The sequence below is a fragment of the Cloeon dipterum genome, chromosome 2, assembly GCF_949628265.1.
Source record: "Cloeon dipterum chromosome 2, ieCloDipt1.1, whole genome shotgun sequence".
Classification (NCBI taxonomy): Eukaryota; Metazoa; Arthropoda; class Insecta; order Ephemeroptera; family Baetidae; genus Cloeon; species Cloeon dipterum.
In genome coordinates this window covers 30931197-30952489 of record NC_088787.1, presented here as the reverse complement: position 1 = coordinate 30952489, position 21293 = coordinate 30931197, and the positions used below count along the sequence as shown (strand labels likewise).

General features: G+C 43.7%; 2 protein-coding genes across 6 annotated transcripts; one reads left to right on the top strand and one right to left on the bottom strand.

The window, feature by feature from the left end:
• The first annotated feature begins 2032 nt into the window (after positions 1–2032).
• Positions 2033–20945, top strand: CSN5 (COP9 signalosome subunit 5). 5 transcript variants are annotated; one of them, XR_010574236.1, is made up of 9 exons: positions 2073–2229; positions 2285–2447; positions 2506–2935; positions 3141–3338; positions 3391–3657; positions 14535–17579; positions 18734–18843; positions 18901–19350; positions 19495–20945. XR_010574236.1 is itself a non-coding variant. In XM_065478066.1 (5 exons), exons 2-5 carry the CDS (start codon positions 2287–2289, stop codon positions 3643–3645), a joined length of 1044 nt encoding a protein of 347 aa, XP_065334138.1. In that variant the 5' UTR covers positions 2073–2229; positions 2285–2286; the 3' UTR covers positions 3646–3669. The 5 variants fall into 5 exon arrangements, 1 of the variants encoding a protein (XP_065334138.1); XR_010574235.1 differs by having other exon boundaries at positions 18713–18843; XR_010574237.1 differs by having other exon boundaries at positions 2033–2161; positions 14535–18843.
• Positions 3665–10507, bottom strand: LOC135935604 (myophilin-like). Its single transcript, XM_065478068.1, has 7 exons — positions 10296–10507; positions 5658–5812; positions 4904–4970; positions 4734–4838; positions 4638–4670; positions 4394–4580; positions 3665–3921 (listed from the first exon to the last, which is right to left on the bottom strand). Exons 1-7 carry the CDS (start codon positions 10344–10346, stop codon positions 3905–3907), a joined length of 615 nt encoding a protein of 204 aa, XP_065334140.1. The 5' UTR covers positions 10347–10507; the 3' UTR covers positions 3665–3904.
• Positions 20946–21293: the final 348 nt, after the last annotated feature.

Below are 21293 nucleotides of genomic sequence, written 5' to 3'. Positions count from 1 at the left end.
TAAAAGTTGTTTGCCTTGTTGAGACGAGTTAAACGGTTTTTTAATTTTTGTTCTAGAATAGAGTGTATTTCAAGAACAAGACCGAAAAATAATACCGGATTTCCGGTATTGTTCTTGTTTTGCCGGATTATTTTCTAAATTCAATACCAGAACAATACCAAACAATACTGGAAAATGCAATACAAGAATATTGTTTTTTCCTGAATTCTTTATGGTGGTAGAGAAATTTTCATAGAAAAAAATCTTCTAATTTTTAAAAATCCCTATTTTTGGTCGTGTAAATTTTTTATTTTCAATAAAAATTGCAGAAACATCCGTAAAAAGGTTTATGCAATGCAGTTGGGTTTTTTCCGAAAAAATGCGTGTTTTTGCGAACCCTGCACTGGTTATACCAAGAGACCGAAAATTTTATCTCTCATCGCAATATTCCAAAATTTCTGACTATTTTGGCACGAAATATATGACTCTTTCGGGGTAAAATTCGGAAAAATGCGGACAAAAACAAAACTAGGTGTTTTCCAGCTGTCAATTTTTGCGTAAAAAACCAGTGTTGCTGTTGCATTTTTTAGTATTGCAAATTTGGCGAACCCCAATTGCTTTCTTTCCTCCTCGAGTTGACGAAGTAAGAATCTTTAGGCTTTTAATGAAGCACTTTGCCATTGCTGCCGATAAAACTGTCCCTCGTCCCGCTGAAGATTGTCTCTGTCTCGTCCCATCTCTGTCTTGAAATTAAAAATTCAACCCGCGTCCCTCAGGGACGGGACGGGAATCCTGTAATCCCTGTCCCAAATGTTTCAATTTTAAAATATATTTAATCAAGCAAAATGACAATTTTTTTAAATGCCAAAGCAAGATTTGGTAATATAAAACTTAAAAAAGATGTCTTCCAGAAAAAATTCCAAAAACAAGAATTTTTTTCAAAAAAAAAAAACAATACCGAAACAAGTTTTTTTTGTCAGAAAATCAGAACCAAAACAAGAAGGATTGAAAAACAATACAAGACAAGAAAATTTTAAATATTCCTTTTAGAAACAATACCAGAACAATACCAGTTTCGTCAAGAAAAGTTCCAGACAATACAAAAATTTGGTCTTGAAATACACTCTATTCTAGAACCACCCTGAGCAAAGTTACAAATTACTCAAAATTCCCAGATTTTGAGCTTCGAACGCCCGCAAAACCCGCAAAAATTAGAAATTCGGAGTTAACTCAACTATTTTCTCGGTCAATTAAGGCAAAGTTTGCGCAAAAAAATTTCTTCGAAGTCCATTGATCCCTGGACAAAAATTTGTTGATTTTCACCTTTTTCACAGATTTTTGCAAATGACACCTTTTGTCAGTCTAGTCTATAATATAAATTAAAATTGTCCTTTACTTGAATTAATATAGATGACACTAGTGATGCAAAAATGAACGTCACCCCATGTATTTCGAGTTTCGACCCAAATTTTTCATTGGTGGAATAAAATCGTTTTGCGTCAAAAGTGCAAAATTTACCGTTTGCACGATTTACCTTTTGACAGATGTACCATTTGTTCGCTGACGCACAATGCATATATTTACTATTAATTTACTTTTCTTCCAGACGCGTAACGCAATGTTTTTAATCTCTCCCACCTCCCATTTACGGTCTCTGATTGGCTGAAAAATATATGCTCGACGCGATACCAAACACGTGCAGAGGGAGGCGAAGAGGGGCGTGTGTCGACAGTGTCAGAGTTTTTCGTGGGCGTAACAGGCAACAAACTCCAAGACGCCATCTGATTGGCTGAAAAAGTTATCGACCTGCCACCTGCCAGTGGATGCTGAACTTCTTAGCTGGCGCATTTACGCGCCGATGGCGCGTAAATATTTTTGAAAATCGATATTTATCGATATATACCGCCTGAAAAATATCGATGGTAAAATATCGTCCTACATAACCAATATAAAGCTAACAAAAAATATCGATAAATATTGTCAGAAAAAATAAAATCGATTTTTATTTGACCATTACTACGCGCCATATTATTATGAGTGAGCAGGGGCGCCAGGGGCTAGACTGGGTGTGGGTCCAGACTGGGTCAGCATCAGTAAAAATTCTCTATTCTAAAAGCAGCTACTCTAACAATAAGAAAGCTTAAGTTAGCTCATGGCCGCTGCATTAGAGTGAACAAAACAGGTGAGCTGCTTTCGAGTATACTAATAAATTTCGACTCGTCACGTTTCTCTTCTGCTGATATTTCCCGAGTGAGTTGGTTTTCTAAAGTTGTTTTTCGAACGTTGAATTTTTTATTATTTGAAGAAATGGCGAGCACAAGTACCGCCAGCACGAGTCAAAGCGAAATCGCGCTGAAAACATGGGAGCTGAGTAACAACATTGAAAGCGTGAACACGATGGACGAAGTGTACCGCTACGACGAAAACCAGCAGAAAGACATCCAGTCAGCCAAACCATGGGATAAAGAGTAAAATACGCATACATATTATCGATTTACAACAATAATCGATTGAAAAAAATTGCAGCGTTTACTTCTTCAAAGACATCCGCATCTCAGCTCTAGCACTGCTGAAAATGGTGATGCACGCCCGTTCCGGAGGCACCCTCGAGGTGATGGGTCTACTCGTCGGCAAGGTGGACGGCAACACGATGGTGGTGATGGACTCGTTCGCCCTGCCGGTGGAAGGCACAGAAACCAGGGTCAACGCGCAGGCCCAGGCCTACGAGTACATGACCCAGTACATGGAGTCGGCAAAGAAGGTGGGCCGGCTGGAGAACGCCATCGGCTGGTACCACAGCCACCCTGGCTACGGCTGCTGGCTCAGCGGCATTGACGTCTCCACGCAAATGCTCAACCAGAATTTCCAGGAGCCATTTGTCGCGATTGTGATCGATCCGGTGAGGACCATTTCAGCTGGCAAAGTCAACCTGGCCGCCTTCAGGACTTACCCCAAGGTATTTGACGCCATTTTTACCAAACTGGCATGCGAATCAGCTTAAAAGTTCGTTAGTTCAAATTTATTATTTAAAATCAGGTGTTATGCTGTGGCAGTTGGCAAATTTTTCTTAAAAACAAAATAAAATTTCAATAATTTTCTTGACTTCTTTTCAAAACAATTCTTAATAATGAGCTATTTTTCACCAAGCAATTCGATTTCAGGGTTACAAGGCTGCCAATGACGAGCCCTCAGAGTACCAGACCATCCCCCTGAACAAGATTGAAGATTTTGGTGTGCACTGCAAGCAGTATTACGCGCTGGACGTAACTTATTTCAAGTCGAGTCTGGACAGGAAGCTGCTCGATTCACTGTGGAACCGCTACTGGGTCAACACACTTGGTTCCTCATCTCTTCTCACTGTAAATGTCATGAATACCCTTCCTGAATCGAACCTAATTTAAATATAAACAGAACGCTGACTACACAACAGGCCAAATCTTTGATCTGTCGGATAAGCTGGAGCAGGCGGAGAACGCGCTCGGAAGGAGCAGTTACATGATGTTGGATCCGCACGACAAGCGGACCGAGGACAAACTGTCCAAGGCGACCAAGGACAGCTGCAAGACGTCCATCGAGGTCATCCACGGCCTCGTGGCGCAGGTCATCAAGGACAGGCTGTTTAACTACCCCAGCAACTCTTGCAACCCAAACCAAAACAAGGCTTGAATTAAAATGCGTGTAAGAATTTAATTCATTTTTGGTTTTCGTTTTTTATGACACACAGAATATACAGTTTTATTCTTGGCAAGAGTCTCTATTTGCTTATGCTTACAAAATAAATAGTATAAAAAGTGAACCGCAGGTTAGAAGACAGCATGGGATTAATTTTTGAGGTTCCAAACGTCGTAGTTCTTTCGTCTTAATTGCTAATGTTATCGTGTAGTGAAAGGCTTAATTTAGACTTGTACACAACTCGCCTCCTCATTCAGCGTCTCATGAACTCTGCAAACATAAATATTTCGTTAGCCCCGTAGCGTTAGAAGCCGCCAACAGGTGGCGCCACCATTTGAGAGGCACTTTCCGCTGCAGTCAATCGATCAATTTAAAATAGCAGAAACTTATTATGCAGTTTAAATAGTTTGCACTAAAAATCGTCGACGCTGATTGGCTGATGCATGTCAACAACTAACTGAGGTTGCCTAGCAACAGCTACATTTAGTATCAAGGATTCTTGGAGCAAACAATTTTAATTGCACTTTCCGATTTGGGTGTTTTCATTCGCAGTTCAATCCATTTTCAAATCGACTTTTAATGTGTTAATAAATCGATGTATCAACTCTGTAGCTGCACCAAACATCATTTAAGGGAAGAGAGCAAATTTATGTTCTCCCTCGCAACATGAGGCAAAAACGGCAGTGCCTTAAAATACTGTGGCGCCGTCTTTTGTTGGCTTTGAACACTTAAATCTGATTACCGTCTGGCAGGATTTGTCTGGTGTGACCAAAAGCGGTCATTCCGGACTGGCTGGCGCCCTGGTTGCTGCCGTACTGCAGCCCAATTATTCGCTTGCTCTCGTTCAGCTGTTCAGCGGTAAACGAACGTTTGTTTTCATTGGCCACTTTCACACCGAGTACTGGACCGTCGAATTCCTTTTTCTGGGCCTGCGAGCAATGAAAAATTTAGAAAAGTTCTTATCGTATCTCGAAAAATCAATTCACCAGCCCTCCTAACGAAAATAGGCAGTCAACCACCTGAAAAATAAAGTTTTCGAATTTTGGTTTTCAAATCGATTATTTTTAACTCGGCCCATTTACCATGTAAATATTTTTATGCTCGTAGAGGTCATTGACTTGGAACAAGTCTTGAGATTTGAGCCCGTAGGAAATGCAGCCTTTGAGGAACATCTCGATATTTTCCCTCTGCGGCAGAGAAAAGGATTAATAGCTTATATATTAAAAAAGTCAAAAGGTTTTAAAACGCAAACCTGTTTGAAGGGTGCTTTCATGGTATTGATCTTTTTCACGGTGCCTGGCTCCAGCCTGTTTATCAGCCTAAAACACACATTACGTGCAAGCACACGTGTTAAATTTGCAGCTCTTAACACAGCACGCCGTTAACAAAGAGGTGTGAACAGGTAAACAAGTTAATAGGTTAAAATTACTGTATATATGTGTGACTGAAAAGCAGGGAGATTTCTTTGCGTCGGTAGGATAATGTGAATTAATTTTTTTTAAAAAAATATCAATTTTCGTAGCTTTAGCGTGCACTAATGAATGTACAATTTTTTTTTAAATTTTATTATAAAATCTTTAAAAATTAATTTTGGCAATTTTCTTCTAAAGGCTAGAAGGGCGAATTGGCCGACGCCTCTCTAGAACAATATTATCCGTCACAAAGTATGCGCACGCGCAGTGAGAAGCAAATCTAATGCTTGCGTGCGCTTGGCTTCGTCTGGACAAAATTAATAGAAGTTTTCAAGGTTCTTTACTGAATATAAAATATTTTCTAATGAAGTCTGATGAAACTGACAAAAATGACAATTTCTCCGGAAAATGTGAATTTGCCAAAAAAACTTTCAAACCAAGTGTATTTAAAAAATAAAACTTTAAATTCAGCGAGCAAATCCTGGGGTGTGCTAAGAAAATGCAATCCCGACTTTTTTCTATTGCCCAAATCAAAGCGAGTTCTTAAAATCCGAATATGTTTTTGTGTATATATATTTATTAAAAAACGCTCACTCGCAGAGAGTGATGCCATCCTTGAGTCCAAAGGCGAAATCGAGCTGGTCCTTGATGTTGTGGCCGCCGTCGGGGGTGTCGAGGCGGCGTCCAATCATGTCTTCCACCCACGAGACGCACTCGAGCGCTCTTTCCAGGCTGAACTTTGCCTGCGCCTGCGAAAAACAATACATAAACCGCTGAGTTAATTGCCTGGCCGAAGCCAAAAAAGTCTCGGCCGCGTGGCATGGGCGAAACAAAATTCAACACGCGCTCGGCATGCTAATTACACGCTTTCAACCCATATTAGCGGTCCGTCGAAGCATCTCGTCTCACAAAACGATATCGCAATTAAGCCCTAAACAGTGGAGTAATTAAATCATGGACGAGCTAATTGAGCGATTCTCCAGCCACTCATCACCACTCCATTCACGTATTTTGTCGGCCCGGCAGTGAATCTCTTTCCAGGAAAACAAATTAAATTATCTTTGTATGCCTTTTTTGGGCCACTTCGAGTTGCTTGACATTCACAACCTGTTTTCTAAAAGCACGCACGATTTATTTTTAAAGAAAGAGACCACAATAATAAGTTATTGAGATCTGCGCGTGTTTTGTTTTTAAAAACATTTTTCTATAGAGCAATGAACGTTTTAAACCAACCACGAATTTCAAGACATTTGGCAATTTTCACTGAAATAATCCGCCGAATTCTTGTGCTGTCTGTTTAAATCCTTTAATTTTTGCACACCGTTGAAACGACCAAGTATCAATAATTCGACCCTTTGGAAGCTATCGAAACGCTCAGGAAACACCCTGATATGCTCAAAATCAGATAAAATGGTCGATGTCCTAATGTAAGAATTTCAAATTTTACAAAAAAAGAGAACTAAGTTTAAAATTTATCAGGAGAACCATTTTTAAACATGGCCGAAATAAAAGAAGAAAAAATGTCTATCTATAATTTGCAGCAACACACAATATCAGAGAAAGATATTTATCCTTTTTTTTTTGCTTCAGAATTTTTAAAATTTTACACTCAAAAACCCTTAAAAATAATCGAAAATTTATTGGTCAACCTCCTGAATTTTCCAAAATGTAGGAAATTTAAATAGTGTGTAGCAAGGAAAAACTGAAATTGATTGATTCGAAAATTCATTCATAGCTGAAACATAAACTAGTATTTTGACGGCGCGAAACAAATAAAAAATGCTTTTAAATTTTTATATCAAAGTGTGTGCGAGACAGGCAGGCGTACAACGACCTTTTAAGAATTTTCCCCTCCTGTACAATCCCACACTGGACGAAGGCATCAAAAGATCACGCCACACACCCTCCTATAAGCCGAAGGGAATTTCTCTCCCTCATAAATATATACCACACAAGCAGGTAGATGAAGAAAATATGATATAACATATCGCAGCAAGCTCAGGGGGAACAGAGATGAAAAATAATTGAAATCCTGGATTTAGAATCGCACGTAGCAACCTGTTCTTTGTCCGGATCCATTTTGAATAATTAATTTGCTGAACGGGAAACGGTGCACGTACCTCCTGGTTACATCCTGGAATATTCTCGACGAAAATATGATAGTTGGACGAGGAAGAAAAGGCTGAGAGAATTCAAAGCAGCTTGAATCAATTTTGATGATTAGATCAGGACTGAATAACAACAATCAGAACACTTTAATTTTAACCTAAAAATTGTTTTGCAGTGGCCAATATAGTATTGTCCCCCACTACAATTTATTTTAGTCGCCACCTCCTTGCGCCCTGAGGCGAAGAGGTGGTCATTCTGTACAGAGCCGCAGAGACGGCGAGACGCGAGCTTCACAATAAACATATGGGTGTAAAGAAATGAGTTGTATAATTAATGTCGAGATTGGTCCCACGTGAGTGTCAACTTATCATTAATTACTTTACGTAATTCTCCCTTTTACACTCGCCCTTCTGGCAGTGGTGGAGACTCGAGGAAACACAGCTGCCCCAACGGCCCATTTGGCAATAGGGGTTTGCTAGTGCCCGGCTTCTGGCGACGCTCAGCGGCCAGTAGAAGCTAGAGTAGCTAAATTAGCGGAAGCCCCCATTTGGGGCAACCGCCAAGCTTGAACAGGCTATCCTCTCAGGCTAAGGCGCCCATTTGGCGCCAAGCCGCTGTGACACGGCAAAACTTAGTTTTCCCTAATAATCCCTAGACATCCGTGTCACAGTTTTGATAGCGAAAACAACGGAGATGGCCTTTGTTTTTTTATGAAAAAATGTTTCAAAAAACAAATTGATGGGAAACAAACAGTGCATTATATATTGTAAGACGGGGCTTGTGTGGCTATCATCATGATTCATGATTGAAACCAAATGGATTATCACAGTAAACAAGTTGTTATTTTGAAATAAAAGAGAATTCAAAGCAAGCTGTGAAAGCCTGTTTAAGTTGCACCATGAATGGATGTTTGTTGGTGCGTCAACCGCAGCAGATTTACCACGCGCGCGTCTCGTATCTAAGGAAGTCGCTGCGTGTAAGCGCTACAAATTCGCTTTTTGCCTTTAATTTTTCTCAAAGAAAAACATTCTGCCAAGCCCGAAGCCCGTCATCGGTTGTTTCAACCCCGTGGAATGACTCAGAGGGGCAAAAAAAATATTTATAATAAACAGGAAATGTGAGAAGGAATGATGTCAATTGTGCCGACGGGTATCGCGAGGCTTGGTCCGCGCGCTCGCGCGCGCTTACGGGGTTCTGGGGTCGGTGTCTAGGGGGGAGGGTTGACCTCACTTTGGATTCTTCGCTCGCGGCACAAATAGCTAGCTTTTACTACCAACTAAGTGTCGAAAAGGGTTTTTATTAGCTCATGTCGTTCTTTCATTTATTTATTCGGTCACTGACAATCAAACGAAATTACACTGAATTAAAATAAAAAAGAAACGGCTGCGTAAATGAGTTGGCTGATCTGATTTCATTTCCTCTGCTCTCCACCCTTCAGGCACAATTATTGCAGGCTTGCTTATCTCGCTCCTCGGGCAAAGACTAACTTGAGTGCAAACCAAACACAAATAAAACGGCCAAATGGTGCGTTGCCTTCGTCTTCGCGTCGCACACACACACACACATTCTCACACAAGCCGAAAAACCAGCCTGCCGAGGAGCGACAGACAGAGGTCTGTCGCCGCCACCGCCGAGTTATTGTCAAGCCGAAGCGAGCCAGCGAGTCAGCCAGCGGCGCATGAAACCGCACCGTCGTCTGTTTTATTTTTCAATTAATTGCTTCATTCGCTAAATACCGACGCCCCCGGCAGATTCTTCGTTTCTCTGCGCACAGCTGCAGCAAAATCAGTTTTATCACAGGCTGCGTTTTTTCCAACTTATGGTTTAGCACCATTTTGATCGAGTTGTTGAAATAACCAAACTTACAGGAAAATTAATAAGAGGCCTCTCGGAGCTTACCAATATAGGATTATCTAGAGTTCTAATTTCTAATGAAGTAAGAACATTGGTCTTTGCGCCAAAAGATGCCTAACTGGAAGCATTTTTTGCAGAAAATGCTCTGGAATTGTTCAAATTTGGATTATTTTAGAGAATATTTTTTTTTAGTATTTTTTTAATTGAATAAAATACTGTTCTAATTGCAAGTGTGTTTAACATGCCTCGAAACTTTAAGGATGGTGGAAACTTCCAGTTTAAGGGATACAAATGGTCCAAGGTTGAAAAACGGCATTCAGGGTAAATTTGAGAAAATCGAAACTGCGTGATTGCTTGATTTTTACCTTCAGAACATGCTTGGTATCACCCCTGAGGTCAGACTAGACCACCAGAACAGCTAGAAATCAAACCCTTGCGTCAGGGTAGCCCTGGAGGGATTGGGATAATTGAATTCCCATTTTAACGACGCCTCACGCGCTCTTTATTGGTTCGATCTTCCAACGGTGTGCTCTTTGGAAGCCATCAGGGCGCTCAGGAACGGAATTTAGGGCACACAATTGAATACTGTCCTATCAAAAATCCTATCTGTACGATTAGCTGGCTGCAAAGCGAAAACGTGATTATTTGGTTTGTGTCACACCACTAGGTTTCTAAAGGCTACACAGTTCATCGTTTTCAGTCAGACTATTTAAAAAAAGTGATCTATAGCTTATTATAAATTTAGAAATTAAGGCATGTTCTGAATGATACAATAATTATTTAATTTCAGTGGATTTTTCACCCAGATTTTTCACCGCGGTGATTTACTTCTTAATAATTATATTTATTGCTTACTATAAATCCAAAAATTGCGGTTATAGGTGAAAATTGTGCCACACTACTAGATTCAACCCCTTCACTTTCCTCGTGTAATTTATGCGAGATGCCCAATTTGAGCGAGATGTAGAGGAAAATTAAATGCAAGCAATCGAGTCATCGAGTGATTCACGATTGGCTCTTTCTAGAAACCACCTTCGCGCAAATCAGTGGAACAAAAGCCAACGGTCCGCAAAAATGTGCGAATTGGCCGCGCTCCGAGGCAATAGCAAATAAATAAAAGCGGGCAACGCGAAGTAAGAAAAAAATTCCGAGCAAGAGCGTGGACGACCGTGACCCTGCCTTCCTTTCTTTCATTTTTTTTGTCTCGCGCGCACGGCTGCAGGTGCAGGTGCTGGACCCTTTTTGAATCGGAAAATCCGGCGTGTGTACCTTCATCTGGCACTCCCTGCTGAGGCCGTACGCTGGTCCGTGGAAGGCCATGCCGACTTTTCCGAAACACTCTGCTCCTTTGCTCGCGCCGCGCTTTTCTCGGGTCTCAGGTGGACTGGAGGTTGCACACAACTGCCGCTGCCGCCGCACCTAACCTAGCAAAGATACTCCAAGACAGACATGACAACTTGTTGCTCGCTTCGGTATGCAGTCTCTCATTCTCTCTCTCTCTCTCTCTCTCTCTCTCTCTCTCTCTCTCTCTCTCTCTCTCTCTCTCTCTCTCTCTCTCTCTCTCTCTCTCTCTCTCTCTCTCTCTCTCTCTCTCTCTCTCTCTCTCTCTCTCTCTCTCTCTCTCTCTCTCTCTCTCTCTCTCTCTCTCTCTCTCTCTCTCTCTCTCTCTCTCTCTCTCTCTCTCTCTCCGTCTCTCCTTCTCCTCCGGCCGGCGGCGGCAACCTGAAGGATGCATTGAAGCCTGGTGGTCCCCTCCTTGGCCCCCTCCCCCGCCGAACGCAGAGCCGATTGCGTCACTTTTGAGGTCGCACGAACACACTCACCACACAGCTTACTCGCAGCTCGCAGCGGGTCACCGCGAAAGAGAGAAAAAGCCCAAATCTAGCGCCGTGCGTGACACTTTTCCTTTCCTCCACGCCATTTCGTTTTGGAATTCGCACTCACAACAGAGTTTTTAGTTAATTAATATAAGTTCCTTTGATGTTGAAACATTTTGTGTTATTTTTAAATCACAAAATTTTCTCCTCTCTGCTCCAACCTGTTTATTTTACAAAAACAATTTAAGAAAATGATATTTAAAATCTAACATGGTTTTCGTTATATTTTTAAGTAAAAGTTAATACAATTTAATTTATTTTCTAGAGATTTATTTTTACTGTCCATGCAGTTAATCTTAAATCATAAAAGACCCTGAAATACACATTCTGAAAACTGAACGAATATATTTTATTTTCAAAATGGCAAATACTATACACATTATTATTATAGTGAATAGTCAATTAAAGGCCCACTTTGACGAAAATTTTGAGCACACGAATCGATTCCTGAGGGTCGAATTAGGTAAATTTGATATTTTTACCGACCAAAAAGTTCAGCGTGACGTGCTTAGCATCGCGGAACCTTTTTTTGCCGCCACATAATATGAACCTTTTTTGCGCGAACTACGCATGCGTTAGATCTGGTGGGGCGGCCGGCCAGCAGACGCACATTATTTTCTCTCGCCGCTCGCCTGCTGACAAGATGCGAAGCACATTTATTTCCCCCTCTCCATCTGTGTCGGCTGGCCGGCCGCCCCACCAGATCTGACGCATGCGTAGTTCGCGCAAAAAAGGTTCATATTATTTGGCGGCAAAAAAAGGTTCCGCGAGTGCTACGCACGTCACGCTGAACTTTTTGGTCGGTAAAAATATCAAATTTACCTAATTCGACCCTCAGGAATCGATTCGTGTGCTCAAAATTTTCGTCAAAGTGGGCCTTTAACAAACAAGGTAATTTGCATTTAAATAATCTATTTATTTTTAATTTCTACGTGCAGACGCGCGACATCTTCAGGAACTTACCAGAAACAGACGCCTATAAACACGTAAAGGCGGAAATTTTGAAACGGCTTTTGGTCCAACCAAAGACCCGCTAGAACTGCAACAGCTGCTGGCGAGAGAAGAACTGGGGGACCAAAAGCCCTCAACCTTTCTCCGCAAATTGCAATGTCTCGCCGATAAGGAAGGCACTGACGACATGCTGCGCACGATCTGGATCAACCGGCTTCCAAACGAAATCCGCAAGCTCCTTGCCACACAGACCGCCTGCTCCCTGACGGACCAAGCAGAGACCGCAGATCACATTTGGAACATTCTTGGCAAACAACAGTACACTTTTGCAGCAACCGCGACCCGCCCACCACTAGTGGCCCTTGATCCATATGACGACTACCGACGCCTCATCGAAAATAACCAGAGCGCGACATGCAAAACTGGTGTCTGGTGTGCTGGACAGCATCCAGTCCTTGGCCATAAGCCTGAAACAAGACCGGGGACGAAGCCCTCAACGCCAGGACTATGTTCAGATGACAGAGTGGACGACAGCAAGAAATTCGATCGTCGCCGCAACCGCAGCCGATCTCGTCCTCGCTTCAACTCCGACGGCACCTGCTTCTACCACGGAGAATTTGGCCCCAAGGCACGGAAATGTCTCGAAGGATGTAAATTCTTCCAGTCGGGAAACATAAACAGCAAGTGCTAGAGGCGGCAACCACTTGCTCCTCTCCATCCGGCCGCCTCTTCATCAAAGACAGGCAAACAAATATTGAATTTCTGGTTGACACAGGTTCTGACGTGTGTGTTTTCCCACGCAACCTTGTGAAAAACCTTGACTCCCTCGCTAAAACCTTCTTGGACCTGACTGCGGCCAACGGATCTGCAATCAAAATCTATACGGTGTGCTTAACATCAACCTCAACCTCGGGCTGCGACGAGAATTTTCTTGGAACTTTGTCGTTGCGGACGTAGGAAAACCAATCATCGGTGTCGACTTTCTAACTCATTAAGACCTCCTGGTGGACATCAGACTGCAGAAACTCATTGACAACCTCACCAGCTGCTCCGTTATTGGTATCAAGCCAACATGTAACTGGCCCAGCGTGAAAACTATCACCGGCACTGGCCCCTTCTTCGACATCCTCAAAGACTTTCCTGAAGTTGACCCGCCTGCCTTCCCACGACAAGATCATCAAGCACAATACCGTCCACTACATCAAAACAACCGATGGACCACCTGTCTTCACCAAACCTAGACGAATGGATCCACAACGAGAAGCTGCTGCTCGAGAACGTTTCGCGTCTTACATCAAGTCTGGCAAGATGCGTCCCTCGCGCAGTCAATGGGCTTCACCTCTCCACACTGTCAAGAAAAATGATGGAACCTGGAGGGACTGCGGAGACTACCGCATGCTCAACGCTAGGACAGAGCCCGACCGCTACTCCGTCCCGAATATCCAAGATACCACTGCCAAACTCGCTGGCTGCAGCATCTTCTCCGTCCTGGACATCCCAAAGGCCTTCTACCACATCCCTGTCCACCCACCGGACATCCAAAAGACGGCCATCACGACACCATTTGGTTTGTACGAATTTCTGTATGCCTTTTGGACTTCAGAATGCAAGCCAAACTTTTCAACACTGCATGCAAGAAGTAACACGAGAACTTCCCTTCGTGTTTGTATACATTGACGACATTCTCGTCTTCTTACGAAACGAGAAGGAGCATGCAGAACATCTACACACTCTGTTTCAGCGTCTTCAGGACTATGGCCTGGTACTCAACGTCTCCAAATGCGTCTTCGGCGCGTCAGAGATTGACTTCCTGGGCTACAAGGTTTCTGCGAACGGTATCCTCTTCTGGACAGGCACATCAAGACCATCGTCGACTTTCCTGTGCCCCAGACGGTCGACCAACTCCGCCGTTTCCTTGGCCTCCTCAACTTATATCATCGCTGGATGCCTCACATTGCCCTGGACCAGGCTCCAATCAAAACGCAATCCTGGCACAACCAAACCTGAAGAACAAGTCAAAAATCAACATGACTCCTGAAGCCATCAAAGCCTTCAACACCTGTAAGAAGAAGCTGGCTGAAGCCACCAAACTCGCTCATCCTCAGCCAAATTGTCCTTTAAGCATTGTTATCGACGCTTCGGACATTGGCATGGGTGGCGTTCTTCAGCAATTTGTGGATGGAGCTTGGCAACCTCTAGGTTTCTACTAGAAGAAGCTCTACCCGGCTCAACAGAAGTACGTGACCTACGACCGTGAGCTGCTCGCCATCTAATCAACCATCAGCTACTTTCGTCATCTACTTGAAGCAAGACCATTCACCATTTACACCGATCATAAACCTCTAGCATCTGCCTTCAAAGAAGGAAAGAACCGCTCTCCCCGTCAGATATGACACCTCGACTTTATCGGACAATTCTCTACGGACATCCGCTACCTGCCTGGAAAAGAAAACATCGTGGCCGACGCTCTCTCCCGCATCGAGATCGAGGCTCTGTCAACACTTCCAGTGGACTTCTCGGCCCTGGTGCTGGCTCAAGAGACTGACCCTGAGCTACAGAGCTTTCTTAAAGGAGGGACTACGCTTCAGCTGCGACAAATCCAAATCCCTGGAAAAGACCAATCGCTCTACTGCGACATTTCTACTGGTCGTAACCACCCATTCTTGACTTCTGATTTCAGATTTCCCGCATTTAAGGCACTTCATGGACTTGCCCACCTGGGAATCAAAGCTTCTGTGCGGCTGGTATCGCAACGTTTCGTCTGGCCTGGCCTCAGGAAGAACGTCATTGCCTGGACTCGGGCCTGCAAAGACTGCCAACTCTCTAAGGTCTCTCGGCACGTAACGACTCCGTGGCAGACTCACCCCCTCCCTGAAGCTCGATTCGCAGTTCTCAACCTGGACTTGATTGGCCCACTCCCACCAGCTAACGGATACAAATACTGCCTAACCATCGTGGACCGCTTCACTCGTTGGTGTGAGGCAATACCTTAAGAAGACGCAACCGCTGACCACACGATAGCTTGCCACTCGTCCTTCATGGTCTCCGCTGCCTCTACAAGGAAGACATTAAAGCGACCCCTGCAGAACTCGTCTACGGTGAACCCCTGCGTCTGCCTGGCGAATTTCTTGCAAAAACCGATTTCGATGACATCAGCGCCTCTGAGCTGCTGCGTCAGCTTCGGCAAAACTTCTCCACACTCCGCCCCGTTCCTGCTGCTCACCACGCTAAAGCCAAAGTCTTCATCTTCAAAGACTTGGACACCGCACCCATGGTCTACCTTAGAACAGACGCGGTTCGGACATCGCTACAGCCTCCGTACACTGGCCCGTACGAGGTGCTGGCGAAGACCGAGAAAACTTTTACTCTTCGGATCAAAGAGAAGGAAGTCGTGGTCTCTAAGGATCGCCTCAAACCCGCATACAGTCTGCCTGACGACACACCAACCGTCCACACTCAGAGACCATCTCGGCAGACTCAGCCACGGTTACCTCCACCGTTACCTCCACCGCCACTTCCACGTCCTGAGGTTGTAATCAGATCAGGTCGGCGTGTACGATTTTTGGACCGTTATCAAGCGTGACATCCTGTCTAAAACAAGTTCTAAACTTTGTACCCTTTCTCTTTATATTGGATAAAGGAGGTAAGCTAGCATCGAGTGTGCACGCAAAGAATCTGTCTCTGCTGTATTCCTGCCTCCGGGCGTTGTTTCAGGTTTTGGGCCGGCGAGCCCACTGGCAAAGCTTCTTTGTCGCCCCCGCCGACCTTGTCGCGCGGAGGCGTCCCTGAATACTGCCCAGTTGATTGGAAAATAGCTAAATTAGTTTTCCCATTGACGTAAGCCCAATCACTGGAGGAATTTCTAAAGAGCTGGTTACGTAGAAGTGACGAGGATTCCATAAAAACCCCTAGGGAGCAGCGCTGAATTTCGACTACCACCTGGACCATTTCAAATGCTAGAGATGCCACCCTCTTTATGCTTTTATTGTGACAAAGCCGGCCGCAAGAACGCCGTATTTATCAGATGCAACGATTGCCTGCTGGAATTTCACAGAACGATCCTCCTCAAATACACAAAAATGAGCGAGAAAGAGGTTAACGATTACAAAAAGAAGAATAATTTTAGCTGCTGGCCCTGCTCTTTGCCAATGATGAATGATTCCTTCTGGAGCGTTCCCGAGCCGCTGCGTCCAACTCGAGCGAGTAGTTCCCAGCAGCATCAAAACAATAAAAAATCAGCTGCAATTTTGTGCTTTAACGCGCGGTCACTAAAAAACAGGAAAAGAGCTGCTGACATTGCTGGTCTTCTCGAGTGTCATCCTGCGGACGTTCTAGCTATTATAACGAGACATGGTTGTCGCCTGATATCTTTGACCACGAGGTGATCCCGACAGACTACGTTGTGATGCGAAAGGACTGAACTGGCGGCCGTAGACCAGCAGGCGGTGTCCTGCTGGCCATTCTTCCACACCTTCTGCGGCGCCGACAGACACAGCTCGGGACCACTGCTGAGGCCGTTTGGGGCGAGGTGACGGTCTCGAATTTGCGTTTCCTCATCGCCTCGGTGTACAGAGCACCAAACAGAACGCCGGAGCAAAACGATGAGCTGCTTCGCTCGCTTGCGCTGGCCGCCGAGCAGCAGCACAATTAAGACGAGTGCTTTGTCATGGGCGATTTCAATTTGGACGTAGACTGGAACACTGAGACGCCGCTGCCGAGAGCTGCACCTGCTGAACAATTCGTCGACGCCTTTGATAATTTCGCCTTTGCGCAGCTGATAAAAAAACGCAACGAGAACCACGGCCACGAGCGAGAAGACCATCGACTTGTTCCTGTGCGACACGCCGAATCTAGTCTCCACGAGCGAGGTTATCGCCGGCGTTAGCGACCACGACGCGTTGTTGATCGGCCTCAAGGTGGACCCCCGCCGCCCGCCACCTGTGTCTATGACACTTCCGGACTGGCGGCGCGCCCACTGGCCGGCTCTCAACGACCAACTCGCGGTGAAGCTGCAAGAAGTGACGCAAGAAGATGACCTCTTTAAAGCCTGGACAGCCTGGAAGACAGCGCTGTTCGAATGCGTCGAGGAGTGTGTGCCAACCAGAAGGACGCGATCTAAGAGGAAGCTGCTCCCCTGGCTCGATAAAAATTTAAAAAAGTTAATAAAAATTAAAGATGATCTGTTCGCGCAGTGGAGGAGCGAGAAAACCAATGAGGCAAGAAGCATTTTTGAGACGGCGAGAAAGGCGACCCAAGGCGCTGTCAGACTGGCTAAAGACTGTGATGGTTTTGGAATCTCGGCCGTGGACCACAAGGGGCAGCTGTGTTCTGGAAATTCATTTATTCTAAATCAAAAGTGCCGATTAACACGACTACTTTTTCAGCTGACGGCCGTATTTTCAGTGAGCCTGCAGCCGTCGCTAGCCAATTTCTCGCCACTTTCAAGCAGAACTTCTCGCCACTGATTTTCCGTTCGTGCGCCGCGCGCCCGTCCAAAATGAGAAGATGAGCAAGCTGCATATCACGGCGAGCGAGGTCAGCGCCTTGCTGCACGTCCTGGACGCCAAAAGTGCCGCAGGACCGGACGGCATCCCTGCAGTGCTGCTCAAAAACTGCGCTGAGACGATCTGCCCCAGCCTCGCCCACATTTTCAACCTTTCGCTGCGGACACGCGACTTGCCGGCCGACTGGAAGGGTGCAGCGGTGACGCCGATCCCAAAAGAAGGTAACAAAAATGATTTCAATAATTACCGCCCCATCAGCGTCACCTCGCTCGTTGGAAAACTCTTGGAGAAGCACGTCCGCAACCAGCTTGCAGCCTTCTTTGAGAGGATAAATTCCCTGCCAGACTGCCAGCACGGCTTCCGCGAGCGGCGCTCGTGCACGACAATGTTGCTGAAAACCCTGGACAACTGGACTGCGGCCCTCGACAGCAACAGCGGGCAACACGTGTAGTGCTTTGCGCGGGTCGCGGGTTTGAGGGTTGAACCCGCAAAACCCGCACCAAACCCACGGGTGCGGGTCAAGATTTTGCAAATCCAATATGGCGGATTGCGGGTGCGGGTTGGCGTAGTGCGGTTTGGTGCGGGTTCAAATTTTGAAAAAAGATCTGGGTGAGGTTTGGGTGCGGTACGAAATAAGCGGGTTCGGTCCGGGTTTGGGTTGAAAATTTGTACCCGCGCTAGGGTTCGGTATATCAACCTTGATATATCAATTTTGATATGATATTTTAAATATCATATATATGATATTTTAAATATCATATCAATAGTATCATCGTTGATATTTTGAATATCAGAAAATATCAGCTGATATTTCTGAAAAATATCTGATATATCATGATATTTTGGTGTAAAATATCAATATCATCGAAGATATTTAGAATATCATATCAATATCAGATTTTTGATATCGTTTTTGGCGCAAGTACCGATCCCTAACCCGCGCAAAGCACTACCGTGCAGGGCTCTATTAGTTGTGTCGTCGGTGGTGTCATTTGTATGACAAAAATAATAAAAATTATTTGTATAAGTAACATTTTCCCGCTTTTTCCAAGAAACTTTGGTAATATTTAAGTAAATTACTTGGCCAATATTTTTAATAATAGAAAGAAAAACTGAAAAAATATTGAAAATGCATGAAATTGGCACCAGAAATTAGCCTTCTCAAAACAGTCTAAATCACCAAAAACCGTCTAAAAAACAGTCTTTTTGAGGGCAAAAAGCGTCTAAAAATAGTCGACTATTTTGTACAAAAAAACAGTCTAAGTTTCCCAACCCTATTTATGTGTCTAACCTTATTAATTAATTATTAACCTTATTAGATTAATATTAAAATTATTATTTTCTATATGAAAAGGAGCCTCTGCCAATATTCCAGCAGGTAAAGGTGGTAAATGAAATTTCAACGGGCTCCTCCTCGGAAGAACTAGAACTATAGACACGACGGACACGGACATCGAGGCAGTCACCTCCGTCGCTGCCCAAACTGTAAAAAATGCTGACTCTCCTCTGTTAAAAGTTAAAAATTCTCATTTATTTCATTAGGTGGTCAAGCGCACCAGAGGCAAACCTACTAAAACAACTGCAACTGCTCAGGTTAAGCAGATGAAAATGTCGGAAGAAGATGACCCTGATGCCCCGCCAGGGTGCAAATGAGTGACTTGGAAATTATACGCGAGCGAAACATCTCCATGAGGAAGAACATGATCAGAGACATTGGCCTGCTGGACGCCAAGGAGGGGTTTGAAGAGACCCTGAAGAAGAGGCAGTAGAATAAAGGCTAGGAAAATGTTGTTGACGTGGCACTTCCTGTCACCAGAGAGAGCAGGTCTCTTCGGCAAACAGAGGCTGCCGCCGCCGCCACCGAGTCTCCTGCCACTTTGAAGAGCAAGGATTTGCTAGGCGAAACTCAATCCCTGAACCAATGCCTGGCTGCCTTCTCCAATTTGAAAGACCTGCAGATGTTTATCGAGACGGCGCAATCGATTGAAAAAGGTGAAATTAATAGAAAATTTTAGTAAATTTCGTCAGGCTACTACTGCCTCTCAAAAAAGAAAAAATTATTAAATTTACAAGCTGCAGTAAAAATTGATTTAATATTTAGTTTTTTTAAATTGCTTGATTTTAAATTAAATGTAGCCTCATTTGCTGGAGACGTGGGCGATTCAGAGCTGTCCTCCATGCAATTTCCCATGATGAAGTCGAGGCTGTGCACACTGCTCGAGACGGAGTTCTGCCTGCCCGAAATCGCGTCCAGATTCACCTCACTCGCCTTCCATCTTTCCCGCTCTCCGCTGCTGCTGGCCGCGGAGGCAACATAAGATGGCTGCGTCTGCCTGTGGAGCTTTTGCCGAGAGAGCCTAGCATGCTCGACAACCAGCTCTGAGCGTTTTTACTTGAACCATATAATTTTAAAATTGAATTAAATTTCCTGACCAAAACTATAAATACGAATTTTCAGTTACAGTAATTTTATTTGAATTATTCTGTAACTAAATATTTTTGTTACCTAATTATTCTAAAATTTCAATAATTAAATTCTTTCGAGCAAAATTGAAATGTTAAATTACCAAATTTAAAATTCTGCGAATGATATAAGTTGGTAAATCACAACTAACCAAGCCTGATATCAACATGCCTTACAAGCTATAGATAAACAAGCAGCAAAATTATTCAAATTGAAAAATTTGGCCAGATTTTTTTTTAGTTTATTAAGGAATTTGCTATCTAGAGTTGTTTGGTAAACATTTCTTCCAGCATATAAGCTAATTGATTACTTGGTCTATAGTTATATTGTGCTTTATTCTAATTTATGATAGTATATAGGAACCCACTCCTAGAAATGCATATCTGCAAAGTATGCAAAAGAAAGCGGAGCCAGAACCAAACATTATCTGTCGGTGAGAATCCAAGTCTGTTCAAATTCCCAAAAAATGGGGACCTTTTTAATCTCTGGAGTAGTGCGTTCGCCGGGACGGGAATGTCTCAGGACTCCCGGAATCTCCCGGGAATTCCCGGCGCCAGGAGCCAAATTTTTAGAAGGGAGTCACGGTCGGGACGGGAGCGGGAAAGTTTTGCCGGGAGCGGAAATTCCCGGGAACCTAGTCAAAATTCAAATTCACAACTCGCTTTTAATTTTCATAGAATGATTAAAAAAATTGTTAGGAATGTTTTTTATATTAGATATTTTTCACGGTTTGATAACTTTATTAACTGTCCTAATTTCAATTTGCGGAGTTCAAGCAGTAATATTTCTTTTTTGTCATTCACTATTACTAAAAATGTTACATAATTTTCTTTCATTGACATGTGATGATTCTCGCAATTAAAAAAAGTCGGGAGAATAGTTTTTGATCTAAATAAAATGCATTTTTATGGTTTGTTTTAGTAATCTATGCATTTCTACAAAAATTGAATTTTATTTGGAACGTAGTATTTATTTAACGTGGCCCAGTAAAAATTGCCTCCTTGAGTTTTTATACTTTCAACCCAAAGTATTATTTATAACTTCAACAAGGAAAAATAAAAGAGCATAATATAGTGAGTTTGTATTTGTAAATATGCGAGCTAAGAATAAAGTTATCAACGCACATGGTGTCTACTTTCAATTTTAAAATTTTTGGCGGGAAATCGGGAGCGGGAAGAATCGGGAAATAAGAGTCGGGAGCGGGAATTCCCGGGAAAAATATTTGGTAAGGGCACCAGGAAATTCCGGTAACAGGAAACATTTTTTCGGGAGCGGGACTCCCAGGGAGAAAAATTTGCTCCCGAAGAACGCACTACTCTGGAGGTCCTATTGTGGAGATGAGCAACCAACAGCATCGTCACGCTTGTGTCACGTAATCAGAGTGCAGCAAATATAGTTATAATATATTACTAATGAGTTAACAATTTAGCTGGAATTTCATCCATGCATGTATTCGGTGTCGACCGAATCT